General features: G+C 38.7%; 3 protein-coding genes across 3 annotated transcripts in view; 1 reads left to right on the top strand and 2 right to left on the bottom strand.

The window, feature by feature from the left end:
• The window catches only part of LOC148726303 (uncharacterized), a 51,070-nt gene that overhangs the window by 19,539 nt on the left and 6,887 nt on the right, over positions 1–24,644 (bottom strand). The window lies entirely within an intron of this gene.
• On the top strand, positions 257–4,805 carry LOC148726304 (uncharacterized). The gene is made up of 2 exons (XM_088727021.1): positions 257–2,440; positions 2,599–4,805. The coding sequence occupies exons 1-2, from the start codon at positions 1,901–1,903 to the stop codon at positions 4,588–4,590; spliced, it is 2,532 nt and encodes an 843-aa protein (XP_088583147.1). The 5' UTR covers positions 257–1,900; the 3' UTR covers positions 4,591–4,805.
• On the bottom strand, positions 5,755–23,772 carry LOC111342627 (transmembrane 9 superfamily member 2). The gene is made up of 21 exons (XM_022949724.2): positions 23,502–23,772; positions 22,319–22,386; positions 21,944–22,001; positions 21,514–21,552; positions 21,155–21,279; positions 20,030–20,162; positions 18,940–19,067; positions 17,803–17,917; positions 16,378–16,463; positions 14,383–14,491; positions 13,509–13,641; positions 12,871–12,932; positions 12,347–12,404; positions 12,039–12,096; positions 11,470–11,571; positions 11,319–11,376; positions 10,445–10,498; positions 9,591–9,688; positions 9,012–9,123; positions 6,873–7,044; positions 5,755–6,108 (listed from the first exon to the last, which is right to left on the bottom strand). Exons 1-21 carry the CDS (start codon positions 23,637–23,639, stop codon positions 6,041–6,043), a joined length of 1,974 nt encoding a protein of 657 aa, XP_022805459.2. The 5' UTR covers positions 23,640–23,772; the 3' UTR covers positions 5,755–6,040.

The following is a 24,644-nucleotide window of genomic DNA, read 5'->3' as shown; positions in this document are numbered from 1 at the left end:
ATAGCCCTCTGAATTTGACAATTTTCTTTAGTTAGTAAAGAGTGGTATCAAGTCGCGTGGCCAAAACAGGGCTTGAGACGTCATCTTGTGTACCACAGCTTGCTGGGATTCAAAGCATAATGGCGGAAAACACAACACAATGTAAGAGAATGAAGGTAAAAGGAGGAAGATTATTGTGAGTTGTTTTCTCTGGTTGTAACTATGCTGCAACGAATGGCCTCAAAACTCCTGGGTACACAAGATGACATCATACTGCAGGGTGTCCAGTTCCTATTTTTTCCTATTTTTTCCTATTTTTTGGGCCCATTCCTATTTTCTCCTATTTTTTAACCAGAACCTCCTATTTTTCCTATTTTTTAGCCAGTAAAGCCAAAATTTGTAATAAAATTGAAAGTGGAATTATAGTTGAATGTGTTTTATAGTGAGATCATAAAGCACATAGTACGTTGACTCTGATGTTCTAATATTAGTTAAAGTAATAGCCACATTTGTTCTACGAAAGCCAGATCACTACAATTCTTTGAAACAGAAATAAAAACATATATTGGTGGCGAGAAAAAGAGAGATAAGCGACAGATATATGGCCTACTTGTCAACGGAATGGACCTCTGTCATTACACAAAACAGGTCAAGTCGAGAGCGGGTGAAAGATTCATTCACGAGGCTTATTCATTCATGTCAGTGTCATTGTATACATATCTATGTATATATGTATACCTTTATTTGCAACTTCCTTTGGATCATATTAATTCCGTCGGTTTGGGGTGAATTGTTAGAGGTACGTTAGCACAGCTTAGCAAAAATCTCATGATCATGCATTCTTTGTCATTGCGAAATAATTAAAAATAATTTTATCAAACTTAGAAGCTGTAGTGTGTGAATCTTATGGCTTGCTATTTACCTAGTCTCCTCTAGGGCATTATCTCAGAGAGCTCTCGGTAAAAAAGTGGAATAAAGCTTACATTTTACTAAGTTATTTAAACTTTTAGGGCAATGTTTGTGTCAGGACTGAACACGGCAAGCTTCTGTTCCGAATAATTAAATTCTAGTCTGGATCCGTTTAACTTGAAGAAGACCATCATTTTATTTATTTATCTATTCTTCAACTTTAAAATATTATGGAACATAAAGTTCAAACTCTTGACAGCCAAAGATAAGAGATGCAAAATTACTCGCTGAAATTATGTGGCCGGCTTACCGAGGCTGCCAAGTAACAAGTTGAAATCTTGAGCGTACTCCACCCGATCGCTCTTGCATTTATACTAAAAAATTAGCTCTAATTGATGTCCTTATTGATGTCCTTCATCGATGAAGACCAGAGAATAACGTCTTGGCAAACAAAAATCAAACATAACTTCATTGAAACCTCGGTCACCTCTTCTTTCCTGTCTTCCTTTTTTCCATCGGCTAGACTTGAATTGTTCAGCGGCAGACGTCTCTTGCGTTAACGAGTAGGCCATATATCTCTCGCTTGTTTCTTTTTTTCTTGCCACCAAGATTTGTTTATATTTCTGTTCACCGAATTGCGGTGAGCTGGCTTTTGTACTCGGTTTCAATGTGAAGTTTGGGCAAACATGTTTGCCGCTTTTCTCCAGCCATCGTCCACTTGTCGAGCTTCTGATGCTTCACAAACCTACAAAATCATCCTGTTTCCTTGAAGATATACGCGTCCTTCTTGATTGCGAACAGCAAATCACTACTAAACATTAAAAGCAGAAGACATCCCACGTAATTGTATTTAAAACGGAGTTCGTACAAAGCTATTTTAGGTGGAATCCGTGCTTAAACATCTGCAAGTTCTCTGAAAGTCTTTCTTTGCAATTTTTGTTTATCCTCCGCCTCGCTTTCATGACTAGGCACCAGTTTTTTCCCGCGTGTCCGCCATTTGTGAATACGGTGTATGAAAATGCCTGGCGGTAGAACAAAGTTTAGCAATGCATGGCTTTCTGCCTTCGATTCCAATGGTCAAAGATTGAGTTCTTGGTGTCGTAAAGGAGTGGATGACTACCATGCTTACTGTAGGTTTTGTGATAGTGAGTTTCTTTGTGACAACTCTGGAAAAGCGCAGATATTGCAACATGCGAGGAAAGCAAAGCATGTTCAGGCTGTTAAACCTGCAAGGGATGAGTCTCAAGGAAAGTTGTTTGTACTGCAGAGTCATCCAAGTGCAGGCATCTCAAACCGTTGTGATCTGCCAGAGCACAGGAGAAGTTCGTCTGGACAGCTGTCCATTATCAATTACAAAAATGCCAGCTTGCAAGCAGAGGTGATTTGGTTAGCAAAGTTGGCGTCATGTAACTTTAGCTTTCGCTCAGTTGACAATCTTGGCAACACATTTAAGGCGATGTTTCCTGACAGCAACATTGCTTCAAGTTTTTCAATGGGTAGAAGCCGTGCATCCTATGTTATTGGGGAAGGCTTGGGCCCTCACTTCACACAGGTATTATATAAAGTGCAATTTGAATACGCAAATTATGAGTGCATATTTATGTGTGATTCTTGATATCACTGAAAGTTTATGTCAGTATTTCATCTTTTAATTTGGTGTATGAATAAAAAAAGGTAACTTACTATAAGTGTTTGTGTTTCTATCACCAGATAATTGTTGATGATGTAAAGAAGTCAGAACTGCCTTTTTGTTTACACTTTGACGAAACCTCCACCACGCAGGTCAAGAAACAGATGGATCTTACCTTTCGTTACTGGTCCCCGACTCATAATGAAGTCTGGATAAACTTCTATACCTCTTTATTTTTTGGTCATGCAGAGGGTGAAAAGGTGGCTAACCGTATCTTCCAAACAATGTTGAAAGATGACCTTCCAATAACGAAGCTGTGCACTTTGGTAAGAGATGGCCCTAATGTCAATAAAACCATTGTTAGAAAGTTGGAAGGAGCAATCAAAAATGACAACCCAGACTTTAGTGGTTTTATTGACTTAGGAAGTTGTGTTCTTCATAACGTCCATAATGCTTTTGGCAGGGGTTTAGAGGAATATGGGAAAGACATTGAACAGCTTTGTGTGGACATTCACTCCCTTTTCAAGTACAGTGCAGCTAGACGAGAAGACTATCACACTTTACAATCTGCAATGGGTGTGGAGATGCACAATTTCCAAAAGCATACCGAGGTGAGATGGCTTAGTCTGGGCCCTTCTGTGCGAAGAATTTTGGAGCAGTGGGATTGCATCTGCAGCTTTGTGAAGGATCTGGGAAAGGATCCCAAAACAGCTCCTAAGAGTGTTGCTTACAAGAGGGTATCGGCAATGTTAAATGACGAAGAAGGAAAGAAAACAAAGGCACAGTTGGAATTTGTGGGTAATGTTTCACCTGTTTTTGAAGATTTCCTCACCATTTTTCAGAACAGCTGCCCACAGGTTCACCTTTTATATGATAAAATGTCTGAGTTCTTGCGCAAGCTTATGGGTAGATTCCTAAAGAAAGATGCGTATGAGAAGAAGTTTGGTAGTGATCTAGTCAGTATTGACTGCAGTGCAAACAGTCAGCTGCTCGATGCTGATATTGCAATTGGAGAGGCGACCAAGAAGGCTTTAGCCCAAATCAAGCCAGATCGTAGAAAGTCTGTATATCTTGGCATCCGCACATTTTATAGCACATCCCTTACATATCTACAGTCTCATCTCCCTCTTCAGAACACTCTCTTAAAAGCATTAGGATGTCTCAATCCTGTCAAGAGAGAAAAGGCAAGTAGTGTGAAGGCAATTGCAATACTGGCTAAAAAATTGCAGCCTCAGTTGGATGTCAGCATTGTTCAAGATGAGTGGCGAGTTTATGCTGTCGATGAAGATGTTGAGCAGTTACACAAAGAGAAACGCGTTGACCATTTTTGGCAAGAAGTATTCAATCTCAAGTCTCTTAATGGGACCGAGCCTCGATATGTTGCTCTTCCAAAAGTAGTAAAATCAGGTCTTATTCTTGCGCAAACAAATGCTGAGTCAGAACGAAGTCTGTCAGTGAATGCCCGCATTGTGACGCAAGAAAGGACACTTCTTGGAGAGAGGACCATTGTTGGCCTTAGATCTGTGAAAGATGCTTTGAAGTTTTATGATCCTGAAAACCTGAGACCGGAAAAATTTGCCCTGACAGATGGTCTTCTAACTGCTGTGCGATCTGCGCACATGCATCATAGACAGCGGCTGGATGAAGAAGAAGCCGAGAAGAAGAGAAAGGAGGTGGATGAGAAATTGAAAGCTGAAGAGGAAGAACGAAGGAAAAGAGACCAGGAGAAGTTAAGAAAAGAGACAAGATCGTTGAGAGATAAAGGAGAGAGGCTAGACAAGAAGGAGCAGGAGGCAATGGATGAAATGCAAACGGCTAATGAGCTACTGTCAGAGGGCACATGTAAGTTGCAGGCTGCTCTATCTTCAGGTTCCAAGGTTGATTCACAAGGTGCAAAAGTTGCATGTCTCATGATTGAAACGGCCAAATCGAATCAGGCAAAGGCAAAGAGGAAGCTTGAAGCAGTAAGGGAGAAGCAAAAGGAGGTTAACATAAACAATCAGAAGTTGCTGGAGAAAGCTCTACCAGCGGATGTTTCTGCTGTACCATTAAAGAAAAGAAAGTCAAAGTAAATGTAAACTGTCATTTTACACCTCTACGCAGGTGCTCTGCCAGCTCAGTAAAGACTAAAATGTTCTTGTGTTAGCAATCATCTGCTGGATTAATGTTGAAGTTATAAACATAATGAAAAGCCAACTTTGTTTCTGAACAAAAGTGAAGGTGAAGCAGTTCAGTTGTTACTTTAAAATTAGGGAAATCAAAGTAAATAAAGTTATGTTGTACAGATTTGTTGATAGATTTATCTCAGTGAGGGATATCAGGAAGATTAAAAATTCAAACCAAAAAACTCGTTTTGTCCTATTTATGTTCACTGCTGTTGATCGACTAAAGTGGTGAATCGGGGATAGCAGCTGGCGTGTGGGGAGGCTACCTTTGTTGACGAAAGTACTATTGATTTTCCTATTTTTCTCCTATTTTTTAGTGCAAAGTTTCCTATTTTTCCTATTTTCTCAATCCTGAAATTCCTATTTTCCTATTTTTTTGGGCAACCATGCCGCTGGACACCCTGCAAATGAAATGAAGCCTTCATGTCGCTTTCTCTTTCCTCTTACAACTTCGATAAATACCTTACCGCAATTGAAATGAATTTAAATTCATTGTAATGAGAAGCGCTTATCCGACAACTTTCAACAACTACAACGAGATGCCTGCTTAAAAGTTATTCGATAAATAACTCCCAATTTTTATACATGAGATTTTTTTTTTATAATTTAGTCGAGCAGGGTTTTCATTTTAATGCATCCAATCATAACTGCAAGCCAGTGACACGTTCGCACGCAAACATGTCACACGTGCATGATGAGAATCTCCATGGTGACAATGAACTACGCGACGTTTGGCAAATTTCTTCGCTTTGAAACCGCTGGCTCACATGAGTAGCCATCGCGGATCAGAAATTTTCCTTCAACTGAGTTCTTGGCATTGGTAAGAGTGTATAAAACAAACTGATAACTACGGCTCCAATAACCTTGCCCCGTGCCCGTGTCTCACGGTCGCCGTAATAGTCTGAACAATAAATTAACTTCCACCGAAACTCTCCACATATGACCAACCAAAAGGATTACAATTAACAGCTAAGATTCGCCTTGATGAGCTACTAGCGTTTCCACTCGCTACGCACGCGCTGTGAGCTCCGCTAAAATGTTATACCGCCAAGCATACAAATAACTACTAGCAATTATTCAAAATGAAACTTCGTTTTCCAAGTTAAGTTTTACATATTAAGTCCGTGTTGTGTGCTCATTACTTTTTTAAACACAAGAGAATAACGTAACAATTTCAACTGAAGTTGATACCACGACTACTGAATTACAATTAAACGGAACCACCAAGATCCCCCTAGTAACTTATTCCCAGCCCAACAATTGCCATTTGTCTCCTGTTGTGGCTGGCTAAAGTTCATAATGATATTTCCAATATCCTTCACTTGATGCACAAATAGCACAGTTTCCATTAAGTTTCTCAGTCTACCTTGACGATGCTGTAGATTTTTCTCACAAAGAAGAAGCAGGCGAAAAATCCCACAGTTCCTGGGGAAAAAAATATGCGATTTTAAATTTAAATGAAAGGTGTAAATAGTTGGCACATAATTCTCTTTATTGATGTTTAATTTTATATTTAGCGTGCAAGTATCGTGGTTTATATAGAAGGCTAACTCATTTATGCACACATTTTGATTGGTTCATACTTGTGATCTGTTGGAGGACAGTCACGTAGATGACGTCACCACTGCTTTTTATTGCATAAAAAATTAAACAGATGGATTCCATGTTGCCGTGAGTCTGTTCCGTGTGCCACTTATATTTCTTACCACATGACATCTTCTGTGATCGATTCCTGAACAGACGAAAAGCAACATGGCATCTATTTGTAGATCTTGTAAGACAGTAAGAATTTCTCGAGGCGCAGCAGAGAACAACTCTAGTTTCCTGAGTTTCCACCACACGGGAGCCTGGAATGGGATACCAATCGCATTGGCAAAGGATACCAATGACACAAGATGCCCATCACAGTGGCACAGGATACCCATCATGATGGCAAAGGATACCAATGAATAAAAGCGATCCTCACAATAATGAACCCTACTTATGTAATAATGGAAATGAGGCCTTTCTTTTTTCAGGCCTTATTTCCACTACTATACAGGAAGGGTTCATTACTGCGAGGATCGCTTCATACATTTCACGAAACCGGGCTGCACACATATACGATTTTCATATATTCAAATTCAAAAGATACCAATCACAATGGCGCAGGATTCCAATCACAATGGCCAAACCTATAAAGCACTTACCAGTGAAAAGGAAGAAGATCATCACCATAATCAGTGTGTAGCCGAAGTACAGGAAGGTGGAGGCTGTTCCTGTTATGGTCAGTTTGGTGACAAAGAAATGAATAGAGTACAGAAAGAAATACACCGCAGTACAGCCACCTGTCAGGAAGGAACGCCACCACCAATGATAATCCTACAATGGAGTAAAGAGTTGAAAATAAGCGAAAAACATCGGGATACGATCTAGTTACGGTCTCGAGTACCGTTATAAGAGTCTGACTTCTTGCGTGACGAGATCGTATTTAAGGTGGCTCGTACCGGTTTTCGTCTTTATGATGGTTTGTAACTTTGAAAGAATACAACAAAAAGACTGACCAAGGCCAGTTGAACACTTTTACGGGGTTGAATTACGTAATCATTGGTTATCCAAAAATAAGTGACATTTCGTCACTAGCAGTTTCCATGGCAACGTTTTCATAGGCTTACTCAGACGCATTTTTTACCCTATAGCTTAAATAATTCGAAAACTAACCCGGTGACCCCCTGATTTTTTTCAGTGATTGCTATTGGCACGAGAAAAGGAAAATTCACAAAGATTTTTAAAAATTCTACGGAGCGGAATTTCCAAAAATAAAACAAAAAGGGCAATTTTCACACATCGCAAATTTCCTTCCGTAGAATGTTCTAGTTTTTTTTCTGATGTTTCCTTTCGACGTTATTATTACATTGGAACAATAAAAAGAAGGGGTCACCAGACTTGTTTTCATGCAATAGCTTTCGTGAGTTTAGCAATTTCCACGCGCGTTCTCGCGCATTTAAAAATCTGGATTCTATAAGATCGACATTTGCGCATGATCTGTTTTAGCTGCCGCTGACAATTGCTTGTGTTCGCGCGAGCACCTACGATCTGATGTTTACAGACGTTTACTGCTAAGAAAATCCTTAAACAGCCGTCATAGACAGCCTCCCGAGCTCATCTTAAAAATCCTACACATGACTTCTGGCTATATCATATTATTTTCCTTGAAGTTTCAAAGTCTTCTTCCTCTTCAGGTAGATAATCCTTCACTTGAGTTCTTCTTTTTTCGCCGTCGCAAGATTTCATATCGGTTGAATATTTCTTTTAAATGTGAAGTGAAGCAACCTTTACTTCTCCGAAAATCGTCTTCTTTATCTTAGTTTCTTTCTCCTGCATTCACAGTAGCCGCTCAACATATCAAATACAAGCTCTTAGGTAAACTTCTCACAAAAGTAGAAAAAATTCCACGCGCCGCCATCTTTGTTTTGAATTTTCATCTTTTGATCTCGCTCTTCTTTCGCACGTTTCTGTCGCGCGCGTCACGCAAGAGTGACCTGTTCCCCGCGCGAAGAAACTGGTACAAGCCACCTTAAATGTCTATGTTTTTAGCTATAAGCTAATGGGGGACACTAAAGTTTTGAGTTCCGAACAAGTTTTGAGTTCCGAACTTTACAGAAGATGAATGAAGTTCCGTTTTGAACACACGATACAAAGCACCCCACACGCGCGCACTGACGAGGAGTGAACGTTTGGCATTAGCACCCGCGAGCCATAGCAACTCACACGCGCACATTGGCGAGGGGTGAAATTCCGTGGACTTCCGTCCCACTAGCACCAGGGAAAACCAGTTCTTTCAGCGATAAATGAGAAACGCTTTTAGCTTCAGAGAATACACAAGAGGAATGTCACCCTTGCGCGAAAAAAAGCTTGACACCTATAGAGCTACCAGTAATGCACTCTATTTAGAGCTGAAAGCTACAGCTTCGCCTTCAACCGTAGCACGATTTTTTTCTGCTTGAAACTTGCCAAGAATGAAACAACGTGCTGAGTGTCAAAATGTGAAAGATAGCAGTGTAACGGTGACTATAATATACAAAAGCACAAATATTAACCTGTATAAGGTAGCGCACGACTAAACCTGATTTTAGTGGTCTGCTCAGATCTTTATTTTCACTTCGATCATTGCCCCGTGTATTGGCGAAATAATGCCGCGTGGGGGTTACCTACACGAACCTTCGAGGGTGGAGATGGTTCCACGCACGTTCGCGTGATATCGCTACGCGCTCCCACACTTGACTATGGATGAAACAACTATGGACAGACTAAGTCTGATTGGAATTTAACTTCATAAATTTCCTCACCTCAGCACAAAGATGGAAATAACACAACAGTATGGTGGTCTCTGACACGGTCACCAGCAGAATTAAACAAACCACAAACAAGAAACCAAACATGTAGTAAATCTGATGCGACCTGGTTGATGCAGAAAAAAAAAAAAAGAACATCAATCATACATTTCAACCATAAAATGAAGCCTCGTTTTGTTGGATTACCCCAAAATTCGGGAAAAAAATTTAACGAATAATTCAAGAAATTTAAACAAAAAAGTGGAGTTTTAGAAGGGTGTGTCTGTATTGTTAAGTGTTCGCAAGAAGTGGTTAAACTTTTCATTACAATAGGCAAGATATAAACTTTTTGAACGACAAAATAAACGTATAGCACAATTAGAAACAGAAAGTTTTGGATTACAATCAGGTACGCATCATCTAACTTCGCCTGATACTCCTGCAAATATATTGATATCTTCTAAGCAAGGCAGTCTACTTAACGAGTTTATAAAATGTAAAAACGCAGTAACAAGTTACACGCAGACGGGAAAAAAAAAGGGGGGAATGGGTTATAGGTGAGACCTCCATAATTCAAACCATAAAAAGACTTACCAAATACTGTTTAGGATAAAAAACAATTGGATAAAAATACAGCCAAACGGAAGAACACCTCCCATGATAATTCCAGGCGCTGCTCTGGTGTAAATACTCTGCAAGGCAACAATATTTTATTTAGAGACAATGTCTTAAATATTTTGAAACAAATCTATTCCACAGAAAGCACTAGAGCACTTTTCATTTTCGTGATGTAAAAGCAAAATCACCGCAATCACAACAGCCAATCAGATGAAAAGAAGTTACCCTGAAGAGCCAATGAACACCTAAGCCTAAAGCGCGGGAAAACGCGGGTAACCACGTCGTGATTGAATTTAGTTTTGGATCTGATTGGTTGAGAGAGTGGCGAGAGTTTTCTGGACCAATCGCAGAGCAATGTAGGACAAAATCAATGCAGTTCCGGATTATTTTCGACACTCAATTGAAAACTGCGCTAAAACAGACATTCCCATCTTCATTTAAGTTATGAATGAATCAGCGTCAAATACAAAATGGTTGAGGCAAAGGTAGTATTTGCATCAAAACTGAGCTGTGAAACCACCTGGGCCGGGTTAATCAAAACACGGTTAACCTAGCCCGAGGTTAGTGTAAAGTTTTAATTTAGTTTCACAGCTCTGCAAAGGAATTTTTCTTTGTATTTTTACCATTAGTTTCGACTCATTCATATAAAACCTAACAAAAGTTTAGCTCTTATACACGCTCCTCCACATGAGAAATTAAAGCCCGGGTTAACTGTTAATCCTTGATTAACGTTAACCCCTTTGGAAGAACCTGGACTTGGATTGTAAACCTCCAACTTAGGCGCAATGCATTCTTCAGAGTCCTAATAACACTGTGAAAATTCCACTAACCTGGTCTGGAATCTGACGAGGGATTTGATTGGTTCGAACTGGTTGTTCAATTGGCTAGAGGAAAAAAATGAAACACTTAATCAGCCACATAATTATTACAATGCAATGTGAAACGTTCACAATTACCTTTAAACACAGTAAATATGTCTTATTTGACGTTTTGTTGTGTAGTATCGCTGAGTATTTTACGAGCTGTGCTGTATTTTGACGAGCCTGTAGGGCGAGTCAAAATACAAACAACGAGTAAAAATACTCAGCTATACTACACAAAAAAACGTCTGATAGAGATTCATTATCCAACATTCCAAATTGTAATTTCAGTGCGGGCTAATTTCGGGCTAAAACGCCGAAAGCAAACCAGCGCATACTGGCGAGTCTCATCCAAGGAACAGAAGGAGACAACAATACTCCTAGCCCCGGTTGTTCAAAGGTCGCACAACGCTATTCTCTGCACCAGTCTCTATCCGGTAGATAACGCTATACGTTTTGCTATCACTTATCCACTGGTTAGCGAATTATCCGTTGGATAGCGTTTCCCGCCCTTTATACAACCTTATACTATTCCTATTCCTAAGAGCGACCTGCATCTAATTTCTCCTTACAATATCACCACAGATTCCAACATTAACGTCACGAGAATAAAACGAATGATCACCAACTGAAGCTCTTGATTATTCAACAAATTCTCCTTGTCAGCACCGTAAGGAATATATAGAGAACAGTATGGAGAATATGCATAATGATGTTAGAGTGTAAAGGTCAAGGTGAAAGAAAACCACGTTAGGTTTTAGCCAGGTGGGTTTTCTGGCTTAGAAGCTAAATTTACATTTACGTGTACTTTATTATCAGGGGTTTGGTTTATAAAAGTAATTACCTTTTTCTTAAATCCAAGGTAAGCTCCTAAGAATGTCAGTGGGACTGAAATGCCGAACCTACCAAGAAAGAAAGGAAAATTGAACGTTTTGCGCAGGTCTCATTAAAATGCGCAAAGTTAACGGCTGTCAGTGATTCAGGTTCAAACCTACCACATGGCTAATAGGGCAAGTAGAGTCGTAAACGGAACAGCCGCTGATGAACCCTCAGTCCATAGAACAAGATTCAGCAGGAAGAAAATGCCAAACATCAGTCTGAAATTGAAGAAAAAGTCATTGCATTTAAGAATATTAGAGATCTTGGCTATATGATAATGAAAGGACAGTTTTACCAACAGAAATAATGACAATCTATACAACCACAAAAACGATGATAAAGAGACTGACAATAAAAATGATACTTATAATAGTGATAACGATGATGCTGACGATTATCGTGAACATAATGATATTAATAATAGCACTAGTGATCAAAAGCTTTGTTATTTGCTTCAGACACTTTTCTACTGCAGTAAAAAATTTGACTCAACAAGGAGTAAGAATTATTCTGAGTTGCATATATTCACTGTACATCGTTATCAAAAATTATTATATAGTGAACACCTTTTGCCTTGGTCACACAAGGAAATTTTCCTCCCACAAACTAAAAAAATGCAGAGGTAATTACATCTGACTGTCTTGTTTCAGGCAGTTTACTAAGCTGTACATCAATGCATACTCACCCAGGAAAAAAGAATGCTGATAACAAGACATTGGTCTTCCACAATTCACCTCCAACCGCTAAACAGAAAAAAATGCATACAAACTGACGACCACCGAGGGATGATATATAAGGTAAATTAAAGGAATAACAGAAATTTCTATCTCTATATTTTAAAAAGAATGGGCAAATACCTTTCCTAAACAAACAAAATCTAAATTGGTCAAACAAAAGGCATAATTAGATGTACTTTAAATGTTTTTCATCTAACTTTCCCCCCTTGAAAATACCATTAAGTACTTCTTACAAGTAACATGTATCTACACTCACTTTTGTAAATTCTAGCAGAAACATAACCAGCAGGTGAACCAAGACAAACAAACAGCACCTACAAAAAGCAATAGAGAAAATACTTTTACACCTACACCTGTTTTTTATTGACAATATTGTATTACACCAAGTTTCCTTCCTTGTCCTTCAAGGACTTCTGTGACTGCGCTCTCAAACATTTTGGTAAACAAAACTGTCAACTTTTACCACACTTCTTCCAAATGACTTTATTTTTATTTTTCTGCAATGAGGGTAAAATGTCAAATCACATGACTTGCCCTGAGTAGCCCTTGTTGAAGGTTTGGCTCAAAAAGTTACATTAATTTCACAATTCGCTAATAACAGTTACAAAAAATTAGGCAAAGGAAAGTGATGCTAATTCTAGCATCTACATGTAACACAGCATTGAACTGTTGCTGATTGGAAACAACTGTAGATTTCCTCTAATTCAACTAAGGCCTTCCATCTACTCTGAAGACTTTTATTAATTTTATTGTTTCGATGAATGTCAGGCAGCAACTTACCAATGAACACGTCATCAGAGCTCCACGATTAGCAGGTGAAAGGAACCCAAGACAAGCAAACACTAAAAGGGAGCAAAAGAAGGTATTAACCCTCTAAGAGTGACTAACAATTAAAGAAACTCTTCATTGTTTAACAAATTCTCCTTGTCAGCACCATAGAAAATGTATAGAGAACAGTATGGAGAAGATGCAGACTGATGTATAAGGAAAAAAAATTGAACTGATCCCTGACAAAAGCAAAAATACAACAAAACAAACTCAAAGCAAGGGTAGAGAAAAGTAGTTAGCCAATCGTTAGAGACTAGAATGTTGCATTCTTCGGCAACACACTTCACCCTCTTGAGCCTCTTTCCAGGCAGGAGGATAAAATTTATATACACTGGCTAACGGTTAGGAAAGCCTTATAAAAATGCTGTGGCAGGGGGGCATGCTGTGGGAGGGAGGGGAGGGGGTATCCTGCAATAGAATGGCATCTCATTCTATTGCAGGATAGGAAGTACTGTATAAATGTATTCCAAGTTCCCTCATGTTAGAGAAAACCGATTTACATGTAGCCCCGGTAACGAAAACGAAAATGGACACAATTCTGTTGAGGCCACACAAAAATAATCAATCTCACATTAATCTTTCACACTTACCTAATGTGAAAAACACCATGATAAATATCTGACTTCCACAACCCAACATGATGGACAGTAACATTCCTTTCTTGGGAGGCCGGAAAACATCTCCATGAACCAACTTCCAGCCAAACTCTTCTTGGGCATCCTCCTACAAAGGTGCAATAATTACAATTAATTTCATCTCTCAGTTATAATGCATGACATGATTGGTCAAGTTAGTGGGTTACAGCATATGTAGCTCAGCTCAATGATAAATTGCCAAAATCACAAGTACTTTATCACCAATTATTGCTCCCACCCTTCAGGAGTGAATTCCCAGTAAGTTTAAATCTTGTGTTTTCCTACAATTTGTCAAGACATTTAATGACTGAACAATGATTTTGAATTGATTTGTCTTGACCTGCATCAAAGATGCACAAGTACTAACCATTCTATGTGACAAGAAATTGTTTTCCCTGCTGGTCTTACACAAAAATAGCTCAGAGATTTAAATACCCTTGGGCATGGCTCGACACTAACTTTTCAACTTACCGGTACTAGCCAAGTACCTGGCAGCAGGCTAGTTACTTCTTAGATGTTACGACAATTTCAGTTTGTTTACTAGCCAAACTGGCTAGTGGAAATCGAAAACCACTAGCCAAAACTGAATTTCTACTGGTCTGTGGCTGGTGGGCTACCATTAGTGTCGAGCCCTGCTGGGTCATAAACCAGAGAGGTGAAAAACAGTCTGTAACTTGCAGCATAAACCCCAAACGTTGTTAGTAAGAAGCATTTAGACTGTAAAAAGTCAAGTTGAAATGTCTGAAATATTAGAATTGAGCTTGGTTCTCTGCGAGTCTCATTTTGCACCGAGCTATTTTAATGTTCATAATTTTAGATTCGTACATACCGCTGACTCCATCTGATTGTAACGAGCAATGTCTTTGTGCAGAGTTCGCAGCATAATCATGGCCACCATTCCCGACAAAAACAGCACAATGACCAATGAATTCATGATGCTGACAACAAAAGATCACAAACACTTATTAGATCACATGCTAGAGTGGATCAATACCACCCCAAGGACTGCACTAAACTAAAATACTTGTTGCAAAGACATCACATCTTTCCATTCCTACAAGTGGAAATTACACAGGCAAGCCTATGGTTGAATTCCAAACCCTTTGTTATATAATCTGCTGATAGCTGTGCATACAGTGCATGAGGGTTGCCCTTGGACTCTAAAGGAAGACTTTGGTTGTATGAAGATGATTCCTCTTGCACAATTGATACACTTTGAAGCAGAAAGACCATGGAAGGAAAGAACATTACCTACTGCAGGGGTTTCAATGGGGACCTTAAGCAACCACAACAGTGACAGCAACCAGGACGTGGAAAAACAAGAGATCTAATTGGCAGAACAATAGCTCAGCACATGCCTTTTGAAACTTTGTACATTTCTTAGCTGTCCTATGCAAAACACCAACGTGAAATCGCCAAAATTTGCGTCGTCTGCGAACCGAAACCGCGACAGGAACTTATTTTAATTTCCATTTGGAATTCAACCCTACTTTTATACATCATGCTGAAGTTGAGTTGTGGCACCATATGAGACAGTAAGCTCCTGCAGCCATTTTTGAAATTCGAACTGAGAGTAGAAATTCAATTTTTAATTGAAGACAGTCTTCCTTGGCGTTGCCATCCTGACTGCTTAAGGTCCCTATTAAGGGCCAGGCACTGGGAAAATTGACAGGTTGTGAGGATGGTTTTGCCCACCTGGTTTGACAATCTGGAGGAAAGTTTACCTTATGATACTAATATGATGCTTATTTAAACCTTTTGCAGAGAGCTGAATTACAGGTTTGTTACAATGAGATGTTGTTAAGGTTGAGAACAGATGTCGGCATTTTCTCAGGCGCCTCTGGCAGCCGCTTCAGTCCATATCGATCTCACGTTCCCACCCATCCCACCCCAGGGGAGGACATCCATCACACAGTAATCTCGTGTGTGGGAAATTTACGTCTCCTACCCCAACCCTGCAGGAGACAGGACCTCCATTTATTCGTCCCTATCCAAGAAGACTAGAATATCTAACCATTTTCTTGATGTTATAGAAAGGTAGCAAATTCTTCTAAATTATTTTAAGACCTTGAGTGTTGGTCCGGCTGGGGCTCGAACCCTCAACCTCCCGCACAACAGTCCAGCGCACTATCCATTGAGCTAACTGGCCGGCAGTTAACAAGAAGTTCAGTTCAAAAAGTTTTGCATGCCTGAGAAAACCAGTTGCCCTCCTGCTGAAAACATTAATGAAACCCCTGCTACTGGTGGATATTGTTTGATTGTTGTTTGATGTTTGCATTTTGCCTTACAACATAGCCTCTTATCACACCATTGTCAGCAGGGTATGGGAAAAGAGTTACTTATTTATTTGAGGATTTGTACCCAGTACAGGAGCAGAAACAATAGGACATGGGTCCCCTATGAGGTTTAAGCTCCAACAAAACCCACCCATCCCACCCCAGGGGAGGACATCCATCACACAATAATCTCGTGCGTGGGAAATTAACGTCTCCTACCCCTAACCCTGCAGGAGACAGGACCTCCATTTATTCATCCCTATCCAAGAAGACTTGAATATCTGACCATTTCTCGATGTTATAGAAAGGTAGCATATTCTTCTCAATTATTTTAAGACCCTGAGTGTTGGTCCGGCTGGGGGCTCGAACCCTCGACCTCCCGCACAACAGTCCAGCACTCTATCCATTGATTGACTCATAATTAACGATTGCATCAAACTTACTATTAATGCCCTTCATTTTTTTTCACATCTTGTTTTTTTTCAAACATAACTCTGCTCATTTACTTGCCACAGTACCCCATGTTAGTACAATCAAGTATATCTCACCTAAACCACTGGATTTTTGTATGAGGCATTGAATCAAGAATGTAGTCCCAACGGGATGCCCATTTGTGATTGGGATCTGTCTCTTGCTGCAAAAAAAAAGAAATTAAAGGTAAAATTCAGTATGAAAATGTAGTAATGTAGATCTACATGTATGCTTGGGTACAGAGGTAGGTTTGCATTGAGTTATCTGTATTAAAACTGGAATGCTTGATTTCATGAGGTAAAATGCAATGTAAAACTGTTACAAGAGGAACCATAAGGAGCTTGGGAAGGGGAGAGCCAAGAGGGGCGTTTCCATATTACAATGGAACCTTGATTTAACAAAGTGCCAAGGGACTGGGGGAATTGGTTCGTTATAATTATTGAGAGTTCATTATAACAAGGATCTGTGGCAAACATTTTACAGTAACTTTAGCCGGGCTCAAACTGAAGTATCATTCATAATACCGAAGACTTTGTTATACAGAGGTTTCTTAAATTGAGGTTCCACTGTACATGATGATGTACATGTGGTAGACATTATAATACCACAGAAAATGTCTTAGCACAAATAAACTCTAGATTTCCTTTCCTTTCCAGTTTTCCATGATTTTAGCCATAGAAACCCTTCTGTTAAGCTAAGATTTTAAAGCTTCAACCTCCAAGATCTCATTAGAAAATGTAGTTCTCATTACTGTCTGCAATACTATTTCTGTGATGTTAGTTCTAAGAATTTCTCACTGGATCAACTACCATAATAATCCCATGATTGATATTTTCCTGTGTTCTCATCAGTTGTCTGTGTGAAGTTGTATCGATTTGGTCTTTACTGCAAGGATCGTGCACAGATACGTTTCTATAACCGCAATTCAGATATATGAATTTCATATATTCATTGTGTTTGATTTATCATCTTATGGGTTTATGTCGAATTAATTTGATGACCTGCGCCCACTTGTCTTGTTAGCTCAATTGATAGAGTGCTGCACCAGTATCGCAGAGGTCTGTGGTTCAAATTCAGTACAGGCCTCAATTTTTTCAGGTCTGATTTTCACTTCTGCTTAAATAACGCTCTTTACTGTGAGGATCGTGCACAAATAAGTTTCTAAAACCACAGTTCAGATATATACGAATTTCACATATTCATTGTGTTTGAGAAATTCTGTCTTGATCACTCATGGGAGTTACAAAGAGCTAACCCTTTACACTACTAGGAGTGATCAACAAAATGATTTCTCCTTTCAATTTCAATACAGGCATTACCCAGAATAAGGCGATGAGAATGAAGAAAAATATCAACTTACCAACATCATGTGATTGACCTCTAAATTCTCAGCAGTAAAATTGAATGAAACGTGTGGCAGAAAGAGGGGAGAATGGCCACTGAAATTTTTGGAAAGACTACATGTACATGTAGGTTTAAGATAACTGAAAGGTCGAACTCACTAGGAATGTAACAGAGTATGTGTAGGCAATGTAAACGCTTTTTGTCTCGGCTGGAAAACCCATGGCATCAAGGTCACCATCACATTTGGGAACCTCCCCTTCCTTGTGGTTGATACTGTGGAATAAACAAAATTTCTTCATGAGGAAATGCCATTTTTCTTTCATTTCTTGTCGAGCATTTGAGTCCCCAAGAAGAATCAAATCTTGGAGAAGAGAAGTGGTGAAAACAGCGTATAGGTGTGTGAGGTTGGAATTTGTTTTTTGGGACTCGTATCTTTTCTATGTTCTGCACTTCTGTCAAGACCAAAAAATATCTCTCTGTCTATTTCATGAGTGTTGGTACAGGAATACAGTAAACAGGTAAGATTGGCCAAACAATTATCTCTTCAACAAGCATGGTCACCCATCTTTTTTTAATGTATTTTTTTAAAAACAGATACTGGTCGGGAACAAACAAGGAAAGTTCTCAAGAAATTGCTGAATAACATTTTTTTCTTCTTGGAATTCACCTTAATAAGGGGTGGCACAGTAGGAGTCAAGTTTCCTACCCAAGAACAGCACACAATGACCTAAGCAGATCCCAAACCCTAGACCCAAACCCCAGACCCTCAACTCAAGAGTCCAGCTCAGCAGATCCATGATTAGGCTGACAGGGCACAACACTGCCAGTAGCCCAATCTAGCCACAGACTAGGAGAAATTCAGTTTTGGCTGGTGGTTTTTGATTTCCACTAGCCAGTTTAGCTAGTAAACAAACCAAAATTGTCATAACATCCAAGATGTCACTTGCCACTTGGCTAGAAAGTTGAAAAGTTAGTGTCAAGCCCTGGGCTGAGTGTTTAAGAACAATGACCATCCAAACAACTAAAAGTATCATTTCCATTGAATTTTAGACTTTCACTCTCTACACATTCTTTTTTTTATCATTATTCTCTTTGTAAATAACGACTTTTAGACTATTTATCCTTCACAAACATTTGAAAGATTGAATTCCAAATAGTTACCTTTTATATTGATAATTTTTACCTATGACCTCTTATTCGGCTTCAGCTGTACAAATTTAAAATGAATGCAACTTTTTTAGGATTGTTGCTAGGTAGGATTTGGATTTTAATAAAGTTTATTGTGCAGTTAATACCTTCTCGGTGTGACCTTGGCAGACATCAGACGAGCTCCTTCCCATTCCTCCCCTGTCCCGTCATGGTATTTGATTTCAATATCAACATGATTGAAGACGTAGTGCATCCCAGGTTTATTGAACTTGGTCTGTAACGAACCAAAACAAAAACAAGTGACAAAATTTAATAATCCTCATGATTGGACTACAAATGAAGAAATTACAAATAAAAGTGTGGAAGATGGGCCCTACCACCAACTGAGCTAAAAAACCACATGTAGAAAGTAATGCAAATTTTGGAAGGTTTGTCAAAGGTAAACCTGAATTGCTTTTTCTCCACTTAAGTTTGCTTAATGATTGGTCAATGAGACTTTGTGCTACCCTTTCAACAAATCAGATGCAAAACTCAAACCAATTATAAAGGCTGATAGTTTCTAAAGAAACTGTTAGGGGCAGCATCAGTAGGGGTAATGAAATAATTTGGATATATCATTCAACAAAGTTGAAATGGTAAATTGGCCACCGTAACAATTACAAAAGCTGATGTTTCGAGCATTAGCCCTTCGTCGGAGCAAGCAGAGGAATTGTGGGCTGTGTGTACTTTTAAAGGCAGAAAATGGAGCTACGTTATTGGCAGGAACATGGCAACGAGAAAAACATGAATAAATTAGTGAAATGAAAAGCGTTCATTGAAGGGCTAACACTCAAAATGTCAGCTTTTGTAATTGTTACGGTGGCCAATTTACCATTTCAAACCAGTCATGCCTTTTAGTCACCCTTTTCTTATCCCCAAGAAGTTTCCCCATGTTTTACCATGAGTTTTCATGGACTTACATGTACACAAATGATGACATTTACCTTTGTTATGTTTGGCTGTAATGATAACTTCAATTTTGGTTTTCAACCCTCAATTTAAAACTTCTGGGCCCAGTTGTAAAAGGGCAGATAATGCTATCAAACGAGTAAATTACTATCCTACAGATAAGGACTAGCAAAACATACTGCACTATCCACCGGATAGGGATTTATCCAGTGGATAGCATTATCCAACCTGAGCAACCAGGACCTGTAGTTAAATAATTAAACAATAGAACAATCTGTAAATGCTTACACTAGTCACACAGGCATCCCGAGCTTGTCCATCCTCTGACACATGACAACCAATAGGAAATCCTGTAGAACAGTATTTTCTTACTTCATCTGCAACCTCATAACACCAAGTCACAGGCATGTTGTCAATAATCCTGCAAAAAGTAGAAAGATGTATGATAGGATCAGAACAATAAGTTCAAGATAACACCAAGAACATCTCTGATATTTGAGGGGCCCGTTTTTGTTGCACTTTCAAAATACAGGTCAAATAAGTACATTTTTATTGATTTTCAAATTTGAGACAAATTTTATTACCAAGAGTCAATAATTATGCATGTCAGCTTATGAGATCATAAACAGAAGAAAAATCCAAGTTTTCACTTTAAAGTGTGTGCATTCACTTACAAGACAGTATCTGCTTAAAAGACACAATAAAGGGACTCAACAAAGGATACAATAATTCTTCTGAATCAACCATAAAGGTCACAAGAGTAAAGTAAGAGTAAACTGCCACCAAGAAGCTCTTGATTGTTAAAAAAATATCTTTACCTACACCTTAGGATATGTATAAAGAATAATAAGGGAGAATCTATGTGAGGTCAGTGACCCATGAGCCCTTGTGAGTGTGTTAACCCCATGAGCCCTTGCAACAAGAAAATAAATGAAGAAAGCACGGGGTCAATAGTGTTGGAGTTGGTTTTGATCTTAGGGGATTTTAGTATTGCTTTGGACTCGACCATCAGTGCTTTAAAGTCTATTCGGCGACTGAGTTACATCTGCATACTGATGTTAGATTGTAAAAGGTTAAATAATTATTACAGGATGACTCTAAAACACCCAGACCACTCAGGACTTGACACTAACTTTTCAACTTACTAACCAAGTGGCTAGTGACAACTTAGATGTTACAACAATTTCAGTTTGTTTACTAGCCAAACTGGCAAGTGTAAATAAAAAAATACTAATCAAAACTGAATTTCTACCAGTCTGTGGCTAGTGGCCTACTGTTAGTGTCCAGCCCTACCACTCATACCGAACAAAAATTGCCTTAGCTTCATGTACATGACTTGTACAAGTATACTGTAGAATCTGATGATTCATCATCAATCAATAAAAAGGACTTTGAGACTTGGCCACCTCTTACCAATGATTTTGATAATTAAGAGCTATTCCACTTCTCAAAAATTCCAGCTTCGTTTTATCCTCTGGTTTGTCAGTGTATTTTTTTACACAAAGTTGTTTACATGCTACATCCTTCTTGAAAGTAATCTGTCAGACATGGAAAGAAATATAAAAAAAGAATAAAGAAAGATTACCAACTTATGGAATGTAAATTGAATGTGAAGTACACCTACTGTATTACATCACAGAAAAATTGACCGCAGCACAACAGTAAAAAGCTACATGTGGTAAATAACCCCGGATGTTAACTAAGTTAATGTGCAGATAAATATGAAGGCATCTACACAGGCACCATTTTTACATGTGAAAGCTATTGCTTACATTGTAAAGGGAAGGCCTTATCCTTTCTCCAAAAACGACCTGTAAAAAAGTAACACTGTTGTTAATTCAAGAGTGAAGCACAAAGCCGGGTAAGTGAGATATAATTATTACCATCACCAGTTGAGTATGGCATGAAAAAAGTTTGTCGACACAGTTTTGACTACAAAATCATGTTGTCAGGAGCAACCCTCCTTGTTTTCATTGGTGACCAAATCTCAAGAACCATGTATCACCAACTGTCAAACATGAAAGCCCCCCTTAATAAGATCAAACAATGCCTTGGTACTAGTTGCCATGACAACACAATTTAAACATCATTAGTTGTCACCAAACTTTCATTGCTATCAACTCAACTGAAATTATCGTTCAAACAATAAATATTTGAAGAAGTTCGTTCATGATTACTGTATGCCTACATGTATTTACAGACCTGTCCAAGGTTTTCCGTTGGGGATGTTTTGTCTGTGGGTGGTAGACAGAAATCAAACCTGTACAAAAAGGTCAGACATAGGGTTAAAGATTGACTGAAATAGAAAGATCAACAGAATTAAAAGAGGTAACTGAATTCAAAGGTGGTTGACAGTGTTAACCATTTGTCTCAGATAGTGTGATCCTAAAAATAAACACTCAATATTGCTAATGATTTGCTCTCAGGTTGTTGAAACATCACTCAAACCTGTCACCAACAGTTCTTTTCTGGACTACTCTCATTCAGACGATCAGATGACACAATCTTTACTGCTGGGTTAAAACCACTTACTGAATGAATTAAAAGAATAACAGTGTTGATAATAAAGTTACTTACCTTGCATATTCATATGGAATCACTGATTCAATAGAATCCAGACGATTTACAAACAAATCAATTTTTGACTAAAAAAAAAAAAAACAGGTATTTAGCAAGTGTTAAGGTCAAAATATTGATCTTTATTCCCTTTATTTCCAATTATTGTGATGCATATGCATGTAAATGTACGACACCAAGGTGAAAAATCCAACCACTTTGAAAAAAAATTACACCTAGGAATAATTCTACTTTAGCTTGCAATTCATATCATAAAAGAGTAACACTAATCCAATTAAATTGCTGGAATCACTAGATTGAAGACTTGATGAAACCTCATGTAAAATTTAGATAGTAGAAAAAAAAACCATCAGGCTTGTTTGTTTATTTACGAGAAGACTTTTATCTAACTACCCAATTAACAGCTTGAAGGTAAATTTATTCAAAACCTTAATTCTTAGCGTATCGGGCTGGTTGTCTGGGAAATACGATTTCTTTTTCGTGCATAGAATGTAGAATCGACGAAAAATAAGCGCACACATTGCACTTAAACTGAGTTGGATTGAAAAGGAAAGAGAAAAAATTAATACTGCCACATAGCTAAGATATCACAATGTCTAAAAATAGATATTTCCTTGGTTAATTTGAAACGGCTGAATTATAATATGATTGGCAACGGCCATGAGCTTTTATACACATGTGCTACTGCGATAAATTTAAAAGCGAACAAACTAACAAAGTTGATAACGATTTCTGTTTAAGGAAAACTTCTACATTTGTTGATGGTAAAATTATAGGACGAGAAGCTCCAATCGATCGACGTTGATGTGCAAGTAAATAAATTGAGAACAGAAAAATATACAAGTAAAAATCTACGATTGAATTCTATACATTGCTAGAAGCAAGCGTCAGTGCAATAAATTAACTAACCATTAGCTGATAACATAGGTTTGATTCACTGTCTCAGGATAAGTGCCATAACCTTACACTTTAATAGCGTCGTTGAAAGAAGTCGAAGCAAAATGGATTGATATACCAATGGATCGATAACCGTTGACTACAATCAGCCACAAACAAACACCATTCTAACAACCTTGGCTTAAAATTCGTTAATTTAATCTAGAACAGGTTTTCCATAGTGTTCTGCATGTTACACAGTACAACGGGATTTCAAAATATATAAGGTTACCTTTCCCAAACTTACCGAACAAGGAGGATTTGTGGACTTTTCAGTCTCGCAGTAAGAAATCGGCGCAAGACCGGGTAGATAAAATGCCGCGGCATAAGAAATCCATAAACATAGAACCAACGAAATCAACCCAAGCGAACTGCAGTGCTCCATGTGCTTCGAAAAAACCGTTCGGTACCTCCAAATAGACAAAATCCTGCTAAAATTGCAACAGTTTACGTATACTCCTCCTCAAAATCTGCGACCTTCAATGTGCAAATTTCAGAAAGCGGCCTTTATGCGCAGTTAAGAGAATCCAATCATCTGCGCATGGGAATGGCCACGTCATAAGATCCTAAAATGGCGCCTGAACAAATCCTAGTTCCAAGCCTCGGCCGCGCTTTCTCGCCGCCTTTGAGCGCTAGCCATCTGGGAGTGTGCATTCGGATAGATCAGCAGTAACAACCAATCACAGAGTGCGCAAAACTCAGTTCATTTCATAACTTTCTTATTTAAATAAATAAATTAGTTTACTCGATCAATGAAAATACTCTAAGTTGAAACTGGCAACCCTGACGAGTTAAAAAGCCGACGTTTCGAGCGCTAGCCCTTCGTCAGAGTGAATGGAGGAATTGTGGGTTGTGTGTGGGTTATATGCGGAAAGTGGAGCAATCAACGCTATTGGTGGGAGCATGGCGACGAGAAAATCACGAATAAATTAGTAGAATGAAAAGCGTTCGTTGATACCTACGGGATTAAGAGTGCCAATTTGAAAGATAAACTTTTTTTTCAAGAGTTCTGCGGCTTTCCGAGCTACCTAAATGTAAGGAAAGACCGCAGATTGCCATATGTTGCTTAGAATGATTAGGTAAATTAAGGTGTCTAGCTACTGGTTTTGATGCGTCCTTGTCAAAGCCAGTCGCAAGACACTTAATTGACTATTTCACTATAACCAGTTACCTTGTTACCCCAACGCAGCACAACAGTTTCTTTAGAAACTTTAACCCTTTATTCAATGAAAATACGCGACTGTTAAAGGAGCCAAATATCCTGTTTGTTATTCCAAGCAGCTGGCTCCAGACCATTTACATCACAGTGAGATTAACTGACTGAAAGTTAGCCTCGTTAAAGGCTTCTTCTTTCCCATAAATAACAATGTTACCTTGTACAACGACTGAT

This window comes from Stylophora pistillata, chromosome 7 (assembly GCF_964205215.1).
Source record: "Stylophora pistillata chromosome 7, jaStyPist1.2, whole genome shotgun sequence".
NCBI classification, from domain to species: domain Eukaryota; kingdom Metazoa; phylum Cnidaria; class Anthozoa; order Scleractinia; family Pocilloporidae; genus Stylophora; species Stylophora pistillata.
This window is presented reverse-complemented; position numbering and strand designations above follow the sequence as displayed.